We start from the raw sequence: 25708 nt of genomic DNA, 5'->3' as shown, positions 1-25708 counted from the left end.
GTGTGTGTGTGCATGGTATCTTTGTTGATTTTGGTATCAAAGTTATGTTTACTTTTTTAAAAGAATTTGGAAGACTTCCATCTTTTTTGTGCTCTGACAGAATTAATAGCATTTTAGTCAACTACTCATTTGTGTGGAATTTTCTTGCAAGACATGAAGGGCTTTTGTAACTTTTAGGGGTGAAGGTGAAAGTGAAAGTGGGTCGTGGTGGTAGCAAGGATAGTTCTTTGATAAACTTCTCTATTTTTTCTATGGTAATGGTTTGCTTAAATTTTGTCTCTTCCAGGATCTATTTTGATAAATTGTATTTTTATTTTATTTATTTATTTATTTTTTTTTTTGAGACGGAGTCTGGCTCTGTCGCCCAGGCTGGAGCGCAGTGACGCGATCTTGGCTCACTGCAACCTCTGCCTCCCGGGTTCAGGTCATTCTCCTGCCTCAGCCTCCCAAGTAGCTGGGACTATAGGCGCCCGTCACCACGCCCGGCTAATTTTTTGTATTTTTAGTAGAGACGGGGTTTCACTGTGTTCACCAGGATGGTCTCGATCTCCTGACCTCGTGATCCACCCCCCTTGGCCTCCCAAAGTGCTGGGATTACAGGCGTGAACCACCGCGCCCGGTCGATAAATTGTATTTTCTTGTAACATCATCCATTTCATCCAGAGTTTTTTTTTTCTATTTTTCTTTTTCTCTTGTTTTTTTTTTTTTGAGACGGAGTCTGGCTCTGTCGCCCAGGCTGGAGTGCAGTGGCGCGATCTCGACTCACTGCAAGCTCCGCCTCCCGGGTTCCCGCCATTCTCTCGCCTCAGCCTCCTGAGTAGCTGGGACTACAGGCGCCTGCCACCAAGCCCGGCTAATTTTTTGTATTTTTAATAGAGACGGGGTTTCACCATGTTAGCCAGGATGGTCTTGATCTCCTGATCTCGTGATCCGCCCGCCTCGGTCATCCAGAGTTTTAAGTTCACTTGAAGTTAAGCAAAATTAGCATCTTACAAGTCTATAATTTGTTTTCTATGTCTGTGATTTTACCCCGCTTATGTTTTTTAAATCATGTCAAATGTACATTTTTCTCTATTTCTGATTAGATAACTATTTTATTTTTTGTGAACCTGTGGGTTTACTAGTCCTTTGAAATTGGTTTCCTGAATTCATTTATTTCTTCATTTATCTTCCCTAATTTCTCCCTCCTGCTTTCCTCATGAAGCATCTGCATGTAGTGTTTACAGTTTCTTTATTCTCTCGATATTCCTCAGTTTGCTCTTTGACGTCCTTTTTTTCCCAATAGTCCGTTAGAACACCTGTTTTAAGCTCAGGTGGTTTAAAGATTTTCACTTTAGCTTATTTATTTATTTTTTCATCCCCGAGAGCACTAGAGAATTGTGTATCCTGCTCTCCATCCGCATTTGGCTTCTTCCCCAGGGTTCTTCTTCCAGAAGCTGATGAGAGAAAAGAACTACACGGGCTGCAGTAAGAAACAGTGACAGGGCACCAGGAGGCGGAGGACGGTGAACACCCTTGCCTAAGTCGGCCCAGGCCCCACGGGGCGCAGAAATAAAGGCCACACCCCCACGAGCACGTGGCCAGACTGTCCAATCGTCGCTACTGAAGCTGGGCTCTGGTCTTTGATTGGTGTTCCTGGAGACTCCCTCACATTCTTGGATCAGCCCAAAGCTAGGCTCAGACTCCGACGGTGGCCGGTGGGGGTCACGAGGCTTCGGAGTGAAGAGGAGGGTTTGGCTTGTGGGACGCAGCCCCCTCTGTGCTGGGGAGTCGCTGCGCGGCCGGGCTCCAGGGACATGGCGGCAGCCTCTGCGGTGTCGGTGCTGCTGGTGGCGGCGGAGAGGAACCGGTGGCATCGTCTCCCGAGCCTGCTCCTGCCGCCGAGGTGGGTGGAGGGGCCGTGGCGCAGTGGGCAGAAGCGGGAGCGAGGGTGCACTGACCCGAGTGAGCGGTGGGAGGTGCGGCAGGACCCAGGGTCGGGGTGGGGAGGACGGTAGAAAAACCCCAGCCACTTTCGGGGGGCGGGTCTGCTGGCAGTCACGGCGTCGGGAGGAAGACATCCCCACCAGTCCTTCCCTTTCTCCCCGTTTCCGCACATCCACGCTTCAGCGCGCCGTTGGCTTCGGTTTTCCATTTCTGAGGACTGGGCCCACCATCCTCCAGGCTCACCTCGCCGTCGCTGCAGCTCGTAGCCGTTTGCATCGGGCTTTCGCAGCACCTCTTAGGTGGGAGTGTTGTTACAATCCGGTTCCGGGGAAGCCCGAAGGGCTCAACGACTTGCTCAGTGGAACACAGCTATTAAGAAATGGGGCCAGGATGCCCTCAAAGCGTTTTTCAGTTCAGTTGTGCCCCATCAGGTGTCCAGTTCAGAGAAAGACTCTTGGAGTTCATTCTCATTGTTAGAAGGAATGAAGTTGTCAAGAAGAGCAAATGTACCTTCCACAGAGCTGGGAAATTATTTTGTCAAAAACTCTTGTACCCAAGTTTGAACAACACTATCAGATGACACAGTCTAGCTCACCTGACTCCAGCTCTGTTTCAAATTTTGAGCTCTAAGCTTTGGTGGCAATAACTCTGGCAGTGGAAACACCCTCCGGCTTGTAGATAGCTTGCTTCTTTGTCTTCTTTTGCTTCATGGTTATCATCCTCCATCATTCTGGAAAGATTGACAGTTTAGTGTTCAACGGCACAGACTCTGCAGTCACGGCTGGGGTCTTAGCTTAGTTAGCTACTCAGTAGGTGTGTGACTTTGGGTAAGTTACTCAATATTTCTTCTTTAGTTTTCTCACCTTGGAGATGATACTAGTACCTTGGGTTGTGAAAATTAAATGAATTAACTCATGGAATGAGATTTAAGCACAATCTCGTACATAAAATCAGTCTATAAACGCAAACTCAACCATTTAAATGAACGTTTGCTTGCTTTTTCCAGAAATATTGTAGATACCCTTTTTAGTTACTTAATTTTAGGAGTGCTCAGGAGAAACATAAGAAAGTTGTGGCAAGTTGGCTGGGCGCAGTGGCTCACGCCTGTAATCCCAGCACTTTGGGAGGCCGAGACGGGCAGATCACAAGGTCAGGAGATCAAGACCATCCTGGCTAACACGGTGAAACCCCGTCTCTACTAAAAAAAAACAAAAACAAAAACAAAAAAATTAGCCGGACGTGGTGGTGCGCGTCTGTAGTCCTGTAGCCCTGCCTGTAGTCCCAGCTACTCAGGAGGCTGAGGCAGGGGAATGGCGTGAACCCAGGAGGCGGAGCTTGCAGTGAGCTGAGATCGCGCCACTGTACTCCAGCCTGGGCGACAGAGTGAGACTCCATCTAAAACAAACAAACAAACAAAAAAGTTGGTGAAAGTAATGTTAATGTTCTTGTTCTACTGGTTTTTCTTTTCTTAGGTTTCCAGGGCTCTTCAGGTTAGTACCATAGACCCATTTTCTCTCTTCCCTTTCAAAGCTTAGCTATTGTCTATAGAACTGTCCTCAAGTATGTCACTGTGGAGAGTGTTAGAGTTGTTAATGGCTTATAGAAGTAAAACTCTTCACCAGGAGAGTTGGTTCATGCCTGTATTCTTAGCACTTTCTCAGCACTGTGAGATCCAAGGTGGGAGGATTGCTTGAGCTCGAGAGTTCAAGATGAGCCTGGGCAGCATAGTGAGGCTTCATCTCTACAAAACGTTAAAAAATTAGTCAGGCATAGTGGCACACACTTGTAGCCACAGCTACTTGGGAGGATGAGGAGGGCAAGGATGGCTTGAGCCCAGGGGTTCCAGGCCATAGCGAGCCATGATCACACCACTGTACTCCATCCTGGGTAACATCCCATCTCAAAAAAAAAAATCTTAATAGTGCAGATAGTTTACACTATTTTTATGTTATGAATCTCTAGTAGCTCAGAGAAAATAATTTCTAGTGGCAGAATTACATGACAATAAGCTGGTATAGAGCCACCTTGAATCAGGGAAGCAGCTTCTTAATCTTGTTTAAGCCATTATTTTTAAGTTGCAACTTAGATAATTGTGAAAAATGGAATAGATGATCAGAACATTGTTGGGATAGAGGATAATAGTTAAGTGGGCTCTCTCTCTCTCTCTCTCTCTTTCTCTCTCTCTCTCTCTCTCTCTCTCCCTCCCCCACCCCCCTCCTCCTCCCTCCCTCCCCCTCTTTCTCACTGCCTCCCTTCTTCTGTCTTCACTAGAAGATTGCAAAAGAAAGCTTTAGGTCAACAGTAGCCTTGAAACTTAATCAGTCTTAAGCTACCTTTACCAACCAACAACGATTTAATCGATAAATCTGCCCAGAATAGGCCTTGAAACGTATCAGAAGCCTATCTGAAGAATGTGAAGGGAAGATGATGCTATGAGCTAGAAAATACCTCATAAAGATCAGAAAAGATGATCCCCCTCCTTCATGATCAAGAAAGTAAGGTCATCTCAAATGGAAAGCTATGGGAAAGCAGCAGCCTCCTGAGGAAGCCAGCTCACAGAACTCTCCTGCCAAAGCTGTGGGTCTTCCCAGCAGCTCCTCATGGATGGCAGCATCTAAGGGTGCATTGTAGGGCAGTGAGTGTATAGATGCATATAGATGTGTAGGTGTCTCCCACATCTTGGCTCCAGTGAAATACTAGTCCTGCTCAACTACATAGTCATATACATAGTATGTATATACTACTGCCTAGTTACATAGTTTCTAATGCACATGCTGTGCTTTTATCTTGTGCTTTGTGAATAATCTAAAATGGTTAGTTAGTCCTTTATAACCACATCTTCTAGGTATAGACAAAAAGATAGGTGGAATTGCGTCTGTAATTTGTTGGTTTCCCTGCCTATGCTTTTTTAAATTTTTATTTATTTATTTATTTTTGAAACAGAGTCTAACTCTGTCGCCCAGGCTAGAGTGTAGTGGTGTGATCTTCACTCACTGCAACCCCTGCCTCCCAAGTTCAAGTGATTCTCCTACCTCAGCCTCCCAAGTAGCTGGGATTACAGGCACACACCACCACACCTGGCTAATTTTTGTGTTGTTGGTAGAGATGGGGTTTCACCATATTGACTAGGCTGGTCTCGAACTCCTGACCTCAGGTGATCCCCCAGCCTCAGCCTCCCAAAGTGGTGAGATTACAGGCGTGAGCCACCGCGCCCAGCCCGCTTATCCTCTTTAGCTGAAACTTAATAGACGTTATACTTTTTTGTTCCTAAAGTGAATCTGGCCTGTTTTCTGTCAGCTCTTGGTTAATGGTTCATTGTTACCTTATTTTATAAACAGGTATCATGAAACTTAAAAATTGTTGAGATTTCTACCTCGTTAAGACACCTCAAGTCATCTTGTCTCCCCATTTCTTCATTTCATTTTACTACAAGGACTTGGAATAGCATTATATAATCCTTGTAGAACTGAGAGGTACCTTCAAGATCACCTCTTACAGTCTCATCTCGTGTGTGAGAACACTGAAGCCTAAGATATTAAATCTTGCATCCTCAACTGGGATGATATCACCCCTGAAGTGTAGAAATTGATTCTTGGGAGAGCCAGAAAATCTTACATTTTTTTCATGGTTTACGGCTTACCTAAGCTCAACCTTACCCCACCCTTCCTGCAAGGAATAAAATCTTTTACAAGTTTTCTCATTAGGAGAGTAATAATGAAAAAAAGTTTGAGAAACACTGATGTAAAGTGACTCGACTCTGGGCAAGCTGGTCATTGGAGGGACTCGGATGAGAACGCAGCTCTTCTGGTCCCACAGCCAACATTCTTTCTGCTGCCCCTGTTTAACTTCCGTTTATTTCTCTGGTCTTACTTTTTAAACATGTCTCATGTTTCAACTTGATTGGTATTTTTCCAACTGTAGATTGACCAACGTATTTTAATAAAATAGGATACAACTGAAAGTGCCAAAAGGCAGAATAAGTCATTTTTAACAAAACATCTGTTTTCATTAAGTGTGTGTCCTTGGTGGTTTGTATTGTGAGTAGTAGCCAAAAAGGTTTCAAAAAAACTAAACTAGATGATGTTAGTATACCTTGGTTGTTTAATCATCTCTGACTCTGTGGTCTTATGCCAGCCTCAGGAACAAGCAGCTAGGTGACTCATTCAAGGACAGGTAGTACGAGGGAAAACAGCCAGATCTCTAACTCTTGAGTTCTAGATTAGTTTTCTACCCACTAAGAAAGCCTTACTAAAGCACTGTTAGTTGACTTAAGGTTTCATGTTTTAAGAAACTGAAATTCTTTTGAAAGAACAATTGCGTTGCCTATTCTGTTTAATTATAATTCCTTGTGGATTTATGTTATAGGACATGGGTGTGGAGGCAAAGAACCATGAAGTACACAACAACCACAGGTACTGACAGACTTTGTTGTTCTATTTGATTTTGCTTCAGATTGGAAGTGTTTAAGAAAGGGAACTGTTTAATCCCTTAATATGTGCATAGTAGAATTAGTTATCATAAAATTTGGATTTTCATGATAATTTTCTAGAAGTGTTAAGTCATGGTTTTCACCTCTTTTATATCAAATCTCTCTTGCTGTTAAGTCTAAAATACAGAGGGCAGCCGGGTGCAGTGGCTCATGCCTGTATCCCAGCACTTTGGGAGGCTGAGGTGGGTGGATCACCTGAGGTCAGGAGTTCGAGACCAGCCTGGACAACATGGCGAAACCCTGTGTCTACTACAAAATACAAAAATTAGCCAGGTGTGGTGGTGTGTGCCTGTAATCCCAGCTACTTGGGAGGCTGAGGCAGGAGAATCACTTGAACCCGGGAGGCGTCGGTTGCAGTGAGCCAAGATCATGCCACTGCATTCCAGCCTGGGTGACAGTGCAAGACTCCGTCTCAAAAAAAAAAAGTAAAATAAATAAATAAATAAAATACAGAGGGCAATAATGGAGAACATTTTATATTCGTGTTGTTCTTTCTGTCTGTTTGACCCTCTTAGTGTATTGCATTGGAAAATCATAACTACGATGGTCTAAAGCAGTGCTTTGAAAAAGCTGTTTTAAGTAGCAAAACCTTTTTTTCCAAATAAACTTTAACATGGAATTCCCAACTATAAAACATATAAAAGTGTAATAAAGTATAACTTCCAGCTGATTGGGTATAACCCTTTCCCTACCCTGCTCTCCCTCCCCTGCCCACAGTCATACATATGTCATCTATCAGCCCCTGTGACAACTCTTGGGCTCTATAGAGCCCCATGGAAAAACACTTTTGAATTAGGTGCAACCTTATTTTTTTTTTAAAGAAGAAATAACTTTATTATGTTGAGCCTATGGATTCTATTTAATAAATAACTTTATTATGAACTGTCAAAGAACATTTATTTCATGTTTGATATTAGAAGTACATTTTATATATGCAGTAGCTTGTCATTATGGTGCCATGCCAGTAGACTGGTACAAGAGTCACTTGTGTTGCAGGAGAACCACACACACCTGTGTACACAGGGGTAGAGGCAGAGAAGCAGAGTAACTGAGACCTTAAATTCTGGAGTGACGCAGATCTAGGTTGAAATCCTGAATTCTTCCTTTAGCTGTGTAATTTTGGGAAAATAATAACTCTTTTAGCATTAGTTTCTTCATCTTTAAAATTGAGATAACAATGATAGTATCTATTTCATTAGGATTATTGTAAAAATTTAAGTCAATGTTGAGTCTTTAGCACAGGACCTGAGGCACAGAAAGTGCTTATTAAAGATTAGTTATTATTGGCCGGGTGTGGTGGCTCACACCTGTAATCCCAGCACTTTGGGAGGCCAAGGCGGGTGGATCACCTGAGGTCAGGAGTTCAAGACCAGCCTGGCCAATATGGTGAAACCCTGTCTCTACTAAAAATATAAAAATTAGCTGGGCGTGGTGGTGGGCACTTGTAATTTCAGCTACTCAGGAGGCTGAAGCAGGAGAATTGCTTGACCCTGGGAGGTGGGGGTTGCAGTGAGCTAAGATCGCACCATTGCACCCCATTGCACTGGGGGACAAGAGCAAAACAGTGTCTCAAAAATAAATAAATAAATAAATAAATAAAATAAAGATTCATTATTATTAATGATGATAATTTTTAGCACTATTATAATTTGATCCTTGGCATAACAAAGCATCTTTTAATTTTATTTTATGTTGCTTTGTATTTTAAGTTAAAAAGGCTGAGTAATTTATGTTAATGAGTACCTTGAATTTCAGTGAAAAGAAGTGCACTGTTTAATATTAGTTAAAGTGGTCATTTTGGGCTCAGTTATGCTAGTTTTACCAAAAAGTCTGAACTTACCAGTTCGAGTCCTTATTAGCCAGTTAATATCGTATTCTCATTCTTGTTCTTTGCTCTCCAGTAACATTTCTGTGTGATTTTCATGGTGTTTTAAACAGGAAGAAACATTACCAAGGTCCTCATTGCAAACAGAGGAGAAATTGCCTGCAGGGTGATGCGCACAGCCAGAAAACTGGGTGTACAGTCTGTGGCAGTTTATAGTGAGGCTGACAGGAATTCCATGCATGTAGATATGGTATGTGTTAAAAATTGGAAGCCACGTCTTACGTTTATTCATTTACTGTGTCATTATTTCAGTTCTTTATGATGACAGTTGATATTTGCTAGTGTTAACAGGGTTGAAGTAGGTAAGTTCAAACTCTCACTGATAATTCTTGGGAACATTTTTCAGATACAACATAGTTGAACTAAGCAGTGTGCTTAGTAGAACAGTTGATTTACAGGGAAGGTCTTTATCTCCTTGAGGATCAGTTAAAACAGTTCACAGAATGTTGGTGATCCACTGATTACACTTTGAGTAGCTCATGTCCACATTCCCTATATACAAGGAGAAAGATCCAGGCTCTATTCTTTTTTTTTTTTTTTTTTTGTGACTGAGTCTTGCTCTCTTGCCCAGGCTGGAGTGCAGTGGCCTGATCTCAGCTCACTGCAAGCTCCGCCTCTCAGGTTCAAGCGATTCTCTTGCCTCCATTCTCCTGCCTCAACCTCTCGAGTAGCTGGGACTATAGGCACCCACCACCATGACCAGCTAATTTTTTGTATTTTTAGTAGAGATGGGGTTTCACCGTGTTAGTCAGGATGCTCTTGATCTGCTGACCTCATGATCCGCCTGCCTCAGCCTCCCAAAGTGCTGGGATTACAGGCGTGAGCCACCACACCCAGCCAATCCAGGCTCTGTTCTTAGCAACTGCTACTTGCTGGCTGAGTGATCTTAGCCAAGTCACTTCATGTTTCTCAGCCTTGCTTCATCTGTAAAATTATAACTAAAAAGACCCAACTCCCTGAAGTTTGTGAATGTTATGAGTGAGTTATTACTAGTTTTTTTTCGTTTTGTTTTTGTTTTTGACAGAGTCTCACTGTATTGCCCAGGCTGGAGTGTAGTGGGGTGTTCTTGGCTCACTGCAACCTCCACCTCCCGGGTTCAAGTGATTCTCATGCCTCAGCCTCCTGAGTAGCTGGATTACAGACATGCACCACCATGCCCGGCTAATTTTTTGTATTTTTAGTAGAGACAGGATTTCGCCACATTGGCCAAAATGGTCTCGAACTCCTGGCCTCAAATGATCCACCCACCTTGGCCTCCCAGAGTGCTGAGTTACAGGTGTGAGCCGCTGCGCCCAGCCTATCACTAGCTTTTATCCACCAGAAATAACTCCAAGTATGGGTGAATTCAACTGTTGGCCTTCATTATGCCTGCAGCAAGACTCCAAGCACTAGCATCAATTCATGATGAGCAGCCTCACCCGGGCTTTTATCACTGTACAGCAGGCCCTTGTGGCTCTCTAGCCACTTTTTTTCTCATTCTGTCCAATGAGTATTTCAAACCTGTTTCTCTTCATTCCAACCTCCAATTCTCCCTCCACCCACCTACTTGCAGCAGATGATCTTGATTTCACAGAGAAAATAAAATTGAGCTTCCTGACACAGAATCTGCTGACTTAGTTACATCTGCATCCATCTTTTCCCATCGAAGGTCAGTCCCTCTGGATCCCTTCTCTTGTCTTTTTAAGAATTTCCCCCGCTGGGCACAGTGGCTCACGCCTGTAATCCCAGCACTTTGGGAAGCCAAGGCAGGTGAATCACCTGAGGTCAGGAGTTCGAGACCAGCCTGACCAACATGGAGAAATCCCGTCTCTACTAAAAATACAAAATTAGCTGGGCGTGGTGTCACATGCCTGTAATCCCAGCTACTTGGGAGGCTGAGGCAGGAGAATCGCTTGAACCCGGGAGGCGGAGGTTGCAGTGAACTGAGATCGTATCATTGCACTCCAGCCTGGGCAACAAGAATGAAACTCCATGTCAAAGAAAAAAAATTTCCCAAAATAAGAGAGTAAATTTTAAATGTATTACCGTGAAAAATAGTAGGTAAGTGAGATGATGGCTGGGTTAATTGGCTTGATTCAATCATTCCACATTGCATGTGGCAAAACATCACATTGTACCCCATAAATGCATACAATTATGATTTATCAATTAACAGTATTAATAAAACATAAAGCAAAAGGAGACATTCCTATGTCAAAAAGAAAAGGATCTTCCATTTTTCAATGATGGGTCTTCAACCACTCTCTACTAGACTGATAATATCCGTGTCCCAAAATCCAGTGGAGTCTCCAGGACTGAGCTGACTCTACCCCTCAGCAGCATTTAACAACTTGTACACTGCTCCCTTCTTTTAGAAATAAGTTCTCATGGCTTTCTCAGCTTCTTGCCTTCTTGTGTTCTCTCAGTGTCCTTTCTCTGGACCCTACCCATCTACCAGAACCTTATGTTGAAGTTTCTTAGGACTTGGTCCTTGGCCCTCTTTTCTCAGTGTATACTCTCATTCTGGATCATTTTAAATACTCCTGTAGCTTTGAGAAACAAATTTCTATTTGTAGCCCAGACTTTCTTTTGAGCATGATACATGTATATCCAACTGCCCATTCAACATCTCCACTTTGTTATTGTCACAGATACCAAACTAGTGTGACTGAAATTGAACTCATGACCCTTCACCTGTACTGAACCTGCATTTCTTACAGAATTCCCTAACCCCGTAGCGGACAACACCATTGCTAATAAAAACAATAATGTCAGAGATCTAGAAGTCTTTGAACATTTTTCTGTCTTCTTTCGCACTCTACATCCTTCCCCCCTCATCTAGTAAATGACCAAGTACTGTTAATTGTATTTCCCAAACATTTCTTTCCACTTCTTTCCACCCCGTCCCACCTATAACTTAACTCAAAGCCACAATCACCTTCTTTTTTTTGAGCCAGGGTCTCACTCTGTCACTTAGGCTGAAGTGCAGTGGCACAATCACAGCTCACTGCAGTCTCAACCCCCCAGACTCAAGCAATCCTCCCACTTCAGCCTCCTGAGTAGCTTGAACTACAGGCACTTGCTACCATGGCCGGCTAATTTTTAAAATTTTTTTGTAGAGATAATGTCTCACTATGTTGTCCCAAAGTGCTGGGATTATAGGGATTATAGGCATAAGCCACCATGCCCGGCCCCACTTATCACCCCTTGCTTGACCAAATGCTGCAGCCTCCTAAGTAGCCTCTCTACCTCCACTCTTAACTGTCCCCCATCCCCAGCCAACAATCTGTTTTCTGCTTTTCAGTCAGACTGAGAGTATGAAATAAAAATGTACTTAAGTTACTCCTCTTCTTAAATGCTTTAAACCTTTATATGGTCCACCAGCTTATCAGTAATTTAAAAGGTGGATAATATTCATTGTTGATGAGGGTGGTTAGAAACTGGTATGTTGATGGAAATATATATATTGATAAAACCATCTCAAGGCTGATTAACCAGAAGCTATTAAACTATGCATATCCTTCAACCCAACCCTGCAAACATTCTTGTAGGTTTCTGTCCTTCAGGCATGCTCACATATATGTGCTAAGAGAAGTGTGTACGGGAATGTCTGCTTTAGCCTTGCCCACATCCAGTTTTTTGCTGTTATAACCTAGGTGCGCATTAAGAGCTACATGATTAAATGAACTGTAATACCGCCATACTATGGAATATTTTGCAAATGTTATACAAAATAAGGTATAGACATGTGTACTAGCAAGAAAAAGAGCTCCCAAGACATACTGTTAATGGAAAAAGCAGTTGCAGAAGATTATTTATATAGTATGATCCTATTTATGTAAAAACAAGAACTAAAACTGCATGTGTTTATATAAACATATATGACTAGTTAGGAATATGGATATGGAACATTATGTCTCAAGTTGATTATAGTGGATGTTCTATCTGGAAGGAGACTGCAGTGGGGGGAGTACCAAAGGGCTACTTTGCATTTGTATTATAATTCGTGTTCTTTAGAATGAGGATAGATTTGTGTTTTGTGGAGTTAAAAGTGAAAAACAGGCTGGGTGCCGTGGCTCATGCCTGTAATCCCAGCACTTTGAGAGGCCCAGGCAGGCAGATCACCTGAGGTCGTGGCTAACATGGTGAGGCCCTGTCTCTACTACAAATACAAAAATTAACTGGGTGTGGTGGCATGCACCTGTAATCCCAGCTACTCGGGAGGCTGAGGCAAGAGAATCACTTGAACCCGGGAGGCAGAGGTTGCAGTTAGCCGAGATTGCACCACTACACTCCAGCCTGGGCGACACAGCAAGACTTACCTCAAAAAAAAAAAAAAAAAAAACACACACAAAACAGCAACAACAACAACAAAAAACATTTAAAATGGTCTCTTTGTGTGCTTACTTAGGAGAAAGCCCAAAGCTTTTTAACATCTTATAGGCCCTTTGAAACCTGTGCCCAGCTTTCTGTCCAGCATCCTCTCTGGCCTCTGGACCCCTTGCTCATTGTGTTCCAGCCACACAAACCTTTCTTCGGTCGCTCAAATGGACCAGTTTTCCTCCCACCTTTTTGTAGGTTGTTTTCTCTGCCTGAGAGCCTCAACCTCAGCTCCATTCCTGTTCCCAACTCCACATTCTTGATCTGTTTGCCAGGCAAAATCTTGATCATCCTTGAGGAGCCTCCCCTGACTTCCCTCCTAGGCATTTCCTGACCACCTTCAGACCAGATCAGGCATTCCTCCTGTAGCCTTTATGCCCTTGGTTTTTCCTCCATGACGTTCATCACAGTTGTCATTAAGTGTGTGAGTGTATGTTTAATGTCTGTCTCTCTCCCTAGACAGGGACATTTGTTCACTATGGTACAGGCAGCTCCCACCTCAAAGTGTGGCACATAGTAGGCCTTCAGTAAGTCTTGGGATGAATGAATGATGTGCTCTAAGTGGTCTACTTCAAGGGATGCTATGATTATGTGAAAGTTTTAAGGAATGATATAAAATAATTCACAGATGTATGAAAGGAGCATTATCATCATACTCTGATAATTATATAAACTTTAATCAACTTTGTAAGCTTTTTTCTTTGTGTACATCTGTCACATATTTTGTTTCTATTACCAAATATAAATTTTTGGCATTGAATACATTTAAGGTTATTATTGTTTTTGTAATAATATCATGACTAATGTCTGTTGCTTTCTATCCTGAGACACTTTAGTTTCACACCAGTGTGTGGCTTGTGCATGAAAACAAAGTTTTGTTACCCTCTTCATGCAAAAGATTCTAAGACTGGCTTATTTTTATAGCATAGACATATGCTGGTACTTCAGTTTTTCAATTCTTGCACTGTTCTTGAGGGAGTGGCATTTTTATTTACAATAATAAAATGACCCCAAAGCAGTTCTGTATAGTGTATGAGTATGTACTAGCCACAAAGTCTTTTAAACATGTGATGTTTCTTAAACAGGCAGATGAAGCATATTCCATCGGTCCTGCTCCCTCCCAGCAGAGCTACCTATCTATGGAGAAAATCATTCAAGTGGCCAAGACCTCTGCTGCACAGGTGAGGGTTGTGAAGAGATTTGCAGTGCAAAAGGAATACGTTTTGTGCAACTGATGCAGTTACTTATAGAAATTTTCTATTTTTAGCCCTTCGCAAGATCTTTACATTTGATTATTGGATTATCATTGTAAACTAGGCATGTCCCATCTCATTTCTCAGCCAGTCTGCCTTTTTACTGGCTCCTGTGTACTTTAGATACTTTGGGAAATAGGTGGAAAGAGGGTCTAAATTATAAGTTAAAATTAGGAGAGAATTCAGCTCTTCTGTCTTCAAAACTACATGCTTAAATCCTTTGGGAGAAATAGGTAGGTAGGGCTCTAAATTACAAGGTAAAATATAAGCAAGAAAGAAATATTTTGCCACCCCAACTTCCCAGTCTCATTCTAGGGCCACGTAGGGAACTTAAGGAAGATGGTTCAGGCAAATGGAATTGCCAAGACTCTGAGATGAAAACAAGCTGGCGTTCAAGGGAGAAAAGTGTTCAGTGTGGTTGGAGTGAAGGCAGTAAGGGGCTGTGTCATTCAGGTATAGTCAGTAAAACCAAAATTCCATTTGACATTTCAGCAGAAGGAACTTAGTTGAGGAATTAGTTCCACCAGTGTTAGAGAGCTGAAGGCGGGCCGGGGATGTTGAAATTGCCCCATAATAATAACAGAAATTGACAACCACCCTTTGGGCTGTAGGAGAGACTGGTGGAGGGACCTTCTGCAGCGGTTCTGAGATCTGTGGAGGGGCCCTACCTGGCTGCAGGGGGCTTAATGAGGCTAGTTCTTGGAGTTCCAAAAGAACCTGAAGACTGGAACCAATCGCCGCTTCCTGGCGTCAAGGAGTAGGAAAGCTTCCTTGTTCAGGTTTGCCTACAGTGACCCCTACAGGCGAAACCTAACAGGAAGCCCACTGGCAAACAGGCAGAGCTCCTTCACAAGGCACCAGGTAGAAGGTTGGGTTTGCAGCTGGGAGAACCAGCTTACAGGAAGAAAGTGGTAGGAGATGATGGAGCATCATTTAGAGCATTACAAGTGTTGTTTGTTTGTTTTTGACAGGGTCTTTGCTCTGCTGCCCAGGCTGCAGTGCAGTGGCACAATCGTGGCTCACTGCAGCTTCCAACTCCCAGGCTCCCACTTCAGCCTCCCAAGTATCTGGGACCACAGGTGCACACCACCACACCTGGCTAATTTTTTATTTTTTATAGGGAATGGGCTTTCTACCTGTTGCCCAGGCTGGTCTTGAACTTCTGGGCTCAAGCGTTCTGCCTGCCTCAGCCTCCCAAAGTGAGAACATTATAGGTCTTGATAAGGAGTTCGTATTTCATTCTGAGTAGCCATTGGGGGGTTTTTTAAAGCTAAGGAGTAAAGCCATCGGCTTTACTTTTTAATAAAATCATTGTGGCTTCTGGGCAGGGAAATGGATGATTGGAGTGGGGGCAAAGGTAGGGACAGCAACATTGAAAGAAGGCAAAACAATTAAAAGTAAATTGCTATAGTGTTGCCCATCACCCTCACCTGAATTCCTGCTCCTTAGAAATTCTTCGTTGTCTCCTCTAGCACATTGATCATTCAGCATTTGATTTCCTGTTCTAGTCATATTTATACTTAATTAGTGCTTTGTTTAACAAGTTTAATATAGATATTGGCTCCTCCATAACTCCTTTGTGCTCTCCTAAGGGAAGAACTCATATCTTACACCATTTTTTTAGCATACCTCCTAGCAGCCCAGTGAGCTTGTACACAGTCCTGAATTTGTTTTTATTTTTGTTTTTTAAGACAAGGGTTCACTTATCCAGGTTGGAGTGCAGCAGTGAGGGTTCAAGCGATCCCCCCACCTCAGCCTCCCAAGTAGCTAGAGCTACAGGCTTGCATCACCATGCCCAGCTGATTTTTTAAATTTTTGTAGAGATGGAGCCTCCCTATGTTGCCCAGACTGGTCTCAAACTCCTGGCCTCAAGTCATCCTCCCACCTCAGCCTCCCAAAGTGTTGGGATTACAAATGTAATCTACTGCACCCAGCCAAGTCCTTAACTCAAATTAGTGAATATGTATAGTTGTTTTGTATTGATGTGTCGCTAAATCAGTGTTCTCTTCTTTAAAATAGAGTTCTTAAACTGAATAGGTATTAATTTATACAAATGCATATTTAAAATATGCTTGTTTATAAAGCTTTTTTGGTTATAGCTTGAAGTAAAAGGTCCTTAGGAGGGTAAGAAGATGATAATAATACATGGAGATATATATATATCTCTCTCTCACATGTCCTTAGGCATTCAGGCCCTTTAACATAAACATCACTTTATGTATTTATCATGTGTTTAAGCATAAATGCCATGGTATTATTACCTTCATCTTATGGGCATAACATCTAATGCACAGAAGGTTGCATGATGTTGGGCCGGGCGCGGTGGCTCAAGTCTGTAATCCCAGCACTTTGGGAGGCCGAGACGGGCGGATCACGAGGTCAGGAGATCGAGACCATCCTGGCAAACACGGTGAAACCCCGTCTCTATTAAATACAAAAAAAAACTAGCCGGGCGAGGTGGCGGGCGCCTGTAGTCCCAGCTACTTGGGAGGCTGAGGCCGGAGAATGGCGTGAACCTGGGAGGCGGAGCTTGCAGTGAGCTGAGATCCGGCCACTGCACTCCAGCCTGGGTGACAGAGCGAGACTCCGTCTCAAAAAAAAAAGAAGGTTGCATGATGTTATTCCAGATCATCTAAATCTTGCGTCAAAGTGTGGTCCATGGACAGCAGGTTTGACATTACTCGTGAACTTGTCAGAAATTCAGACTTTTAAACTGGGCACAGTGGCTCAAATCTGTAATCCCAGCTACTCAGAAGGCTGAGGCAGGAGGATTGCTTGAACCCAGGAGTTTGAGGCCAGCCGGTAGAAGATAGCAAGACCCCATCTCTAAATAAAAAACAATAACAGCCTTTAAGTCCTACCCTAAACCCACTGTAATTTGCATTTTATGCAAAATTTGCATTTTTATCAAGATACTCCAGTGATCTGATATCAAAACGTGTCTAATCACTGAAAGAGAAAAGGATTAAACAAGAGTATTCTGACTCCCAGCCCTATTCCCTGTTCATTGGACCAGACTGAGCAGTAGAACTTTCTTGCCCTGCATTTTGGAAAAAGGGAAGGTGTTGTTTAATTAGAAATTTTTATTAATTAAAAATTACTTCTTGTAGGTCAGTGAGCTTCCTTTTTATTTTATTATTGCTTTCTCTTCTAAGCTGCCTCCTCAAGAGTTGAAAATCCACTTTCTTTTTAATGGCCATTTTTCTGAGACCATTTTTTTAGTTTAAATAACAACCCTCTAGCAAATGTATGATATTCTAATTCCAGGGACTTTATCAAGCTTGTACCTATTTAGAATAGTATCATGTTAGTTGCTATAACACAAACAATGAGAAAGGAATAATACTTATTTTGAAGTATGTTCCAAAGAATATTTAAAAATAATAAAATATTTTTAGACAGTATTTTTCAAAGAATAAAATATTTTCAAAAAATACTCATTTTGCCTGAATATTGAAGATTTGGAGTGTCTTGCAGAAATTAGTGGTGAAAACAAAGGATAAAAGAACAGAAGCCAAGTAACATGAGTGAATGAACACTGGAATTAAATCAGAAAATTTAGCCTAAGTAAAGCTATTTAGCTCTTTGGGACAGACCTGATCAGAAAGCAAATTTGATGGGTTATAATTTACAAAGTTCTCCTCTAATAAAAAGATACTTGCCAATTAGGAGAGCAAACCTTCCTTTAATGTCGACTTTAAAGAAGAAACTTATTGGCCATCTAGTAAAGGACATTGAATAACACTTGTACAGTGATTTGAAAGAAGTTTTCTAAAACTCCAGAATTGTTCTTAATGTGGTCATTTTGACATAAGCACTTTTATAGAAATTAAAGTAAAATTTACAAGTGAGCTAAATTTCTGGTGATGCCTGGTGATATAGCTATATTGTAAATATGTTTTAGGCTAGCGCTTTTTTTTTTTTTTTTTTTTTTTTTTAAGATGATGTCTCACTCTGTCTCCCAGGCTGCAGTGCAGTGTTATGATCATGGCTCACTGCAGCCTTGAACTCACAGACTCAAGTGATCCTGCCACCTCAGCCTCCCAAGTAGCTGTGATGGGACTGTAGGCACATGTCACTATGCCCAGCTAATTTTTTGTTTATTTGTTTGTTTTTGAAACAAAGTCTCACTATGTTTCCCAGGCTGGTCTCAAACTCCTGGGCTCAAGTGATCCTTCCTTCTTGGCCTCCCAACGTGTTGGGGTTACCGACGTGAGCCACCACTCTGGCCACACTAGTTCTCTCGATTGCCGGTTGTCTTCAGTCTTCTCTGGTTGGGAAAGAGGCCGTAGTTAACCCTGTCTGCAGGTTAGAACCACCTGAGCTTTTAAAGAGACTGTTGTACTGCCTTGTGGAAGAGATCTGTAGTAACTGCAAAGGAGCATAAAGCGGTCTCTGGAATGCTTGTGATGTTCTGATTCTTGAGCTGAGTACTGGCTGCACAGGTGTATTCAGTTTAAGTAAACTGTGGACATAAGAGCTGTACACTTAAGGCAAATGCAGTTTTCTATATGTATATTATACTTTAGTCTCCTCAGTTATCTGAAGTAGCTCCTGAACATGAATGTTTTATAAAAGTGCTCCATTTTTTTTTTTCTGTGCTACCAAGAGTTAGGAACTTTATTACAGGTACTAGAAAATCGGTGACAAGTAACTTAAATGCATATAGCAAGTTATTTACTAAATACAGGTACTCTGTGGTTGACCAAAAGGAAGCCCATATGTTTTAAGTATCACAGATGAAGGTAGGAAATTCTTGGTGTCAGGTCTCAGGGTCTGTCCAACCCATGCTGAAGTCTGAGGAGAGTGGGTGGATGAGCAGAAAAAAGACTTAGGGGGCCATAGGCAGGTGAACATGGTTTTATTCAGCAGCGGCTCTTATTAGCAGCTTAGTTACACCAGCTCTCTCACACTGTTCACCTTTATCTTAGCTGTCTGCTCTGGCTCTGTGGCTCCTGCCACTCCCATGCTTGCTGCTGCATAGCTGGCTCTCCCTTGCCTTCAGGGTCACCAGCTTAACTCTTTTTCTCTCTGGGCATGAGCAAGCCAAGCTGTGTCCTGGCTCCTACCTGTCCGGCTGCAAGACGGACAACTTTGGCTCGCTCTCTCTCTCTCTCTCTCTCTGGGCGCCAACACTCCCACCATGTCAAGCCATGTTGAGCCGAGCTGAGCCCCAAGAGCCCCTGAACAGCATTAGCCAGGCAATTATACCTTTTACAGACAATAGTGGCATAAAGCCAAGTATGAGCTTACACAAACAGTTATATAACAAGTGCAGTATGTGCCTGCGCTGTAAATTTGCTGAGTCATGCAGGCCTGGATATCCACCTCAGCCTATTCCTTGACCAGAGCACATCCATGTACCTTACACTTGGTAATAAGAATTTAAAGACCATGACTTGTCCGCTTCACCATGGAAAGGACACTTCTCATTTTTGCTTGAAGTTTTTGGCAAACTCTGCTTGAGGGTAGAACCAGCAACTTTGCTTGTATGTGTCTTCTTGAACAAGTTACAGAGCAAAGTAAATACAAACTAAAAGTTTGGAAGAAATTATTTTGGCAGAGATTTAAGGAGGACAAGAGATAATAGTTTTCTGTGTTTACTAATAAAGACATGTTAGTACTGTGCAATGAACAATCTCGACAGGTTTGCAATCCTGTGACCCACCAGGGTGAAGTGGCAGCTCAATACATGCCTGAAGCAAGGGAATTAGCCCACTGGTAATAGTAGTGGTGCTGTTGTTTTCCCTTTTAATCCATTCAGATGCTCAAGAACATCATGGTTTGGGTATATTAAATTGTTCTTCCTAAGAGAAATTAGTTAAACTTCTTAAGGCCGTTCCCAGAGTGTACGACTGAATTTTATCTTCGCAAGGAGATAGCTCCTTTTGTTTTTAGTTATTGATATGGTTTTGCTGTGTCCCCACCCAAATCTCATCTTGAATTGCAACTCCTACAATTCTGACATATCATGGGAGGAACCCGGTAGGAGGTGATTAAATTATGGGGGTGGATCTTTACTGTGCTGTTCTCATGATAGTGAATGAGTCTCATGAGGTCTGATGGTTTTAAGAAACAGGAGTTTCCCTGCACAAGCTCTTTGCCTGCCGCCATCCATGTAAGTTGTGACTTGCTCCTCCTTGCCTTTCCACCATGGTTGTGAGGCCTAAACCTCTTTCTTTTGTAAATTGCCCAGTGTCAGGTATATCTTTATCAGCAGCATGAAAACAGACTAATACAGAAAATTGGTTCTAGTAGCGTGGGGTGCTGCTGAAAAGATACTTAAAACTGTGCAAGTGACTTTGGAACTGGGTAACAGGCAGACATTGAAACAGTTTGGAGGGCTCAGAAGAAGACAGGAAAACGTAGTAAAGTTTGGAACTTCCTAGAGACTTGTTGAATGGCTTTGCCCAAAATGCTGATAGCAGTGTGGACAGTGAAGTCCAGGCTGAGGTGGTCTCAGACGGAGATGAGAAACTTGTTAGGAACTGGAGCAAAGGTGACTCTTGTTATGTTTTAGCAAAGAGACTGGCAGCATTTTGCTCCTGCCCTAGAGATTTGTGGACCTTCAAACTTGAGAGAGATGATTTAGGGAATCTAGCAGAAGAAATTTCTAAGCAGCAAAGCATTCAATTGGATGCTATTAAAGGGATTCAGTTTTATAAGGGAAGCAGAGCATAAAAGTTCAGAAAATGTGCAGCCTGACAATGTGATAGAAAAGAAAATCCCATTTTCTGAGGAGAAATTCAAGAAATTTCTGCAGAAATTTGCGTAAGTAACAAAAAGCCAAATGTTAATCCCCAAGACAATGGGGAAAATGTCTCCAGGGCATGTCAGAGGTCTTCGTGGCAGCCCCTCCCATCACAGGCCCGGAGGCCCAGGAGGGAAAAAATGGTTCCTTGGGCCAGGCCAGACTGCTGTGTGCAGTCTAGGAATTTGGTACCCTCAGTCCCAGCTGCTCCAGCTGTGACTAAAAGGGGCCAAGGTATTACTTGGGATGTTGCTTCAGAGGGTGGAAGCCCCAAGCCTTGGCAGCTTCCACGTGTTGTGGAGCCTGTGGGTGCACAAAAGTCAAGAATTGAGGTTTGAGAACCTCCGCCTAGATTTCAGAGGATGTCCAGGCAGAAGTTTGCTGCAGGAGTGGATCCCTCATGGAGAACCTCTGTTAGGGCAGTGCAGAAGGGAAATGTGGGGTCAGAGCTCCCACACACAGTCCCTTTTGGGGCACTGCCTAGTGGAGCTGTGAGAAGAGGTCCACCATCCTCCAGACCCCAGAATGGTAGGTCCACTGACAGCTTGCGCCATGTACCTGGAAAAGCCACAGGCACTCAACACCAGCCTGTGAAAGTAGCCAGGAGAGGGGCTCTACCCTGCAAAGCCACAGGGTGGAGCTGCCCAAGACCATGGGAACCCACCTCTTGCATCCATGTGATCCAGATGCAAGACATGGGATCAAAGGAGATCATTTTGGAGCTTTAAGATTTGACTGCCCTGCTGGATTTCAGACTGGCATGGAGCCTGTAGCCCTTATGTTTTAGCCAGTTTCTCACATGTGGAATGGCTGTATTTACCCAATGCCTATACCCCCATTGTATCTGGGAAGTAAATAGCTTGCTTTTGATTTTACAGGCTCTTAAGTGGAGGGGACTTGCCTTGTCTCAGATGAGACGTTGGACTGTGGACTTTTGAGTTAATGCTAAAATGAGTTAAGACTTTGGGGGGCTGTGGGAAGGCATGATTGGTTTTGAAATGTGAAGACATGAGATTTGAGAGGGGCCCAGAGCAAAATGATATGGTTTGGCTCTGTGTCCCCACCCACATCTCATCTTCAATTGTAACTCTTATAATTCCCACGTATCGTGGGAGGAACCCAGTGGGAGGTAATTGAATTATGGGGACAGGGCTTTCCTGCACTGTTCTCATAGTAGTGAATGAGTCTCATGAGATCTGATGGTTTTAAAAATGGGAGTTTCCCTGCACAAGCTCTCTTGGCCTGCCGCTATCCATGTAAGACACGAATTCCTCCTCCCTACCTTCTGCCATGATTGTGAGGCCTCCCCAGCCATGTGGAACTGTGAGTCCAATAAACTTCTTTCTTTTATAAATTGCCCAGTCTTGGATATGTCTTTATCAGCAGTGTGAAAACAGACTAATACAGTTATGAAAGGAGAACATTTATCTAGTGTACCAAAAAATTCCATCGAATTCAGTATCTGTTAAAAAGAAAGGAGACTAGTAACACATACTCTGGAAATGAAATTAAGGAAACGGTTACATTCACAATAGCAATCAAATACTTAGGAAAAAAGTTAGCAAAAGCAGTTCAAGACATATTTACTGAAAACTGTAAAACATTGCTGAGAGATACTAAAGAAATTCTAAAGAAACAGGTATTTCATCAGAACACTCAATATTATTCAGGTGGCATTATATATTTAATGCAATCTTTATAAAAATCCCAGAAGGCTTTTTTTTTTTTAAAGTAGAAATTGACAGGCTAATCCTAAAATAGCTCAAGAGCCTGATATATACCTAAAACAATTTTTGAAAAGCTTAACTAATTTGTAGGGTTTAGACTGTCTCAGAACTCATTATGCCGGGTGCAGTGGCTCATGCCTGTAATCCCAGCATTTTGGGAGGCCAAGGTGGGCAGATCACTTGAGGTCAGGAGTTCAAGACCAGCCTGGCCAACATGGTGAAACCTTGTCTCTACTAAAAATACAAAAATTAGCCAGGCATGGCAGCAGGTGCCTGTAATCCCAGCTACTTGGGAAACTGAGGCAGGAGAATTGCTGGAACCCAGGAGATGGAGGTTGCAGTGAGCCAAGATCGTGACATTGTACTCCAGCCTGGGTGACAGAACAAGGCTCTATCTCAATCAATCAATCAATCAATCAATCAATGTATCTACAATAACCAAAACAGTGTGGTATTTGTATAAGGATGAAAACATAGGTCAGTAGAACAGGATAGAAAATCCAAAAATAAACTCACACATATGTAGTCAATTGATTTTTGAATAAAGATGCTAAAGTAGTTCAATAGAGGAGAGTTTTTTAAACAAATGTTGCTGGAGTAATTTGATATCTCTTTGTAAAAAGATGAACCTGAAGCCTAGGTCCTAGACTCTTACATCTTAAACAAAAAAATTAACTTACAATATATCATAGACCTAAATGTGAGAACTAAAACTAAAACTTCTAGACGAAAACATAGGAGAAAATCTTTGAGACCTTGATTAGGCAAAGATTTCTTAGACATAATACTATAAGAAAGGTTCGTGAAATAAAAAAAATGGTAAATTGACTTCAAAGCTTGAAACTGTTGCTAAGAAACCCAATTTTTAAAAAATGAACAAAATATTTGAATAGATCCTGCACCAAAGAAGGTACACAAATTACCAGAAAGCCCATTAAAAGATGTTCAACATATTAGCTGTTAGGGAAATACAAATCAAAACCTCAATGAGATACCACTTCATACTCACTAGGATGCTATAATCAAAAAGAGATGATAACAAGTATTGGTGAGGATTTAGAGAAATTGGAACCCTTCTATGTTATTGATGGGAATGTAACCTGGAGCAGCCACTTTGGAAAACAGTTTTGCAGTTTCTCAAAATGTTAAACGTAGAGTTACTTTATGAACTAGTAACTCTACTTCTTCAGTATGTATCCAAAAGAAATGAAAACACATCCACACAGAAATTTATGCCTCAACGTTCATAGCAGCATTATTTATAGTAGCCAAAAAAGTAGGAGCAACGCAAATGTCTATCAACTGATGAATGCATAAATAAAATGCAGCATAGCCATACAATGGAGTATTATTTTGCCATCAAAAAGGAATGGATTAGTGATTTGTGTTAAAAAAAAAAATGGCTGAACCTTGAAAACATTATGTTCAGTGACAGAGCTGGTCACAAAAGACTGCATATATTATATGATTCCATTTATACGAAATGTTCATATAGGTAAATCTATAGAGACAGAAAGTAGATTCACAGTTGCCTAGGGCTGGGGGTTTATGGGGAATGAGAAATGGCTAATAGGCACAGGATTTCTTTTTGCAGTGTTAAAAACTTACATTATTAGATCTTGGTATTTTAGATTATAGTGATAATTGTGCAACTATGAGTATACTACAAATCATTGGGTTGCCGAGTTTTATGGTAAATGAATTGTATCTCAACAACTATGTTTAAAAAGTGCAGTAACACTATGCACCCACTAGATTGGCCAAAATCAAAAAGACTGACAATACAATATGTGGGCAGGGATATGGATACCCTTGAAAGCATCATAAATTGCTGGTGGAAATGCAAAATAATATCATCCCTTTAGAAAAGTTAAATGTATTCTTACCATATTATGACAAACAATTGCACTCCTGGGTATTTTCCCAAGAGAAATGAAAAATATTTTCACACAGACTTGTCTGTGAATGTTTATAACACCGTTATTCATAATAACCACAAACTGGAAAACAATTCAAATGAATGGGTAAACAAAATGTGGTATATCCATATAACAGAATCCATATTATAAAAAGAAATCATCTACTGACACACTCCACAACATGAATAAACCTTGAAAAATTATGTGCAGTTGAAGAAGCCAGACACATAATACCGTATGATTCTGTTTATATGAATTTTTTTAAAGGCAAAACCTTAGAGACAGCAACTCAGTTGTTGCTTGGGTGTGGGAACAGATTGCAGGTGGGCACATGGGAACTTTTTCTAGTGATGCAAGTGTTCTCAAACTGGATTGTAGTGATAGTTGCACAATTGTATAGATTTACTAAATTCACCAAACTATAAATGAATGAATGCTATGTATTATAAATCATATCTCAAAAGAAAACCCAAACCAGGGAGGACTAGGACATAGACCTGTTCGTTTTCATAGTGTAGATGTTTGACCGTTTTATACAAAATACCCAAATTGTGAGAGAAAATATTTGCAAACTTTGCATCTGACAAAAGTCTAATATCTAGTATCTATAAGGAACTTAAACAGATGTACAAGAGAAAAACAACCCCATTAAAAAGTAGGCAAAGGACAGGTGGGCACGATGGCTCATGCCTGTAATCCCATAACTTTGGGAGGCTGAGGCAGGGGGATCACAAGGTCAGGAGATCGAGACCATCCTGGCTGACATGGTGAAACCCTGTCTCTGCTAAAAACTCAAAAAAATTAGCAGGGCGTGGTGGCGGGCGCCTGTAGTCCCAGCTACTTGGGAGGCTGAGGCAGGAGAATGGCGTGAACCTGGGAGGTGGAGGTTGCAGTGAGCTGAGATCACGCCACTGCACTCCAGCCTGGGCAACAGAGCAAGACTCCGTCTAAAAAAAAAAAAAAAAAAAAGTGGGCAAAGGACATGAACAGGCACTTCTCAAAAGAAGACATACATGCAACCAACAAACATATGAAAAAAAGCTCAATATCACTGATCATTAAGAAATGCAAATCAAAACCACAGTGAGATACCATCTCACACCAGTCAGAATGGCTATTATTAAGAAGTCAGAAAAATAATAGATGCCAGGAGGTTGTGGAGAAAAGGTAACATTTATATGCTGTTGGTGGGAATGTAAATTAGTTCAACCATTGTGGAAAGCAGCAGGGTGATACCTCAGAGAGCTAAAAGCAAAACTGCCGTTCAATGCAGCAATCCCATTACTGGTTGTATACCCAGAGGAATGTAAATCATTCTGCCATAAAGACACATGTGCATGTATGTTCATTGCATCATTCACAATAGCAAAGTCATTGAATCAGCCTAAATGCCCATGAG

At 42.0% G+C, this 25708-nt stretch overlaps 1 protein-coding gene across 6 annotated transcripts in view; it reads left to right on the top strand.

Annotated features, from left to right (window-relative positions):
• The first annotated feature begins 1655 nt into the window (after positions 1–1655).
• Positions 1656–25708, top strand: part of MCCC1 (methylcrotonyl-CoA carboxylase subunit 1) — an 82696-nt gene continuing 58643 nt past the window's right edge. Inside the window, exons 1-5 of one of the 6 annotated variants that reach the window (XM_050780182.1) lie at positions 1669–1885; positions 3399–3416; positions 6292–6338; positions 8354–8490; positions 13745–13840. In XM_050780182.1, coding sequence (XP_050636139.1) covers positions 1797–1885; positions 3399–3416; positions 6292–6338; positions 8354–8490; positions 13745–13840 — 387 coding nt within the window. In that variant the 5' untranslated portion in view covers positions 1669–1796. Of the gene's footprint in view, positions 1886–3398; positions 3417–3466; positions 4422–6291; positions 6339–8353; positions 8491–13744; positions 13841–25708 lie in introns of those variants that run through there. The other 5 variants (XM_050780179.1, XM_050780178.1, XM_050780180.1 and 2 more) reach the window with 5 other exon arrangements.

This window comes from Macaca thibetana, chromosome 2, assembly GCF_024542745.1.
Source record: "Macaca thibetana thibetana isolate TM-01 chromosome 2, ASM2454274v1, whole genome shotgun sequence".
NCBI classification, from domain to species: Eukaryota; Metazoa; Chordata; class Mammalia; order Primates; family Cercopithecidae; genus Macaca; species Macaca thibetana.
The sequence above is the reverse complement of the archived record's forward strand: the minus strand, read 5'-3'. Positions and strand labels throughout refer to the sequence as shown.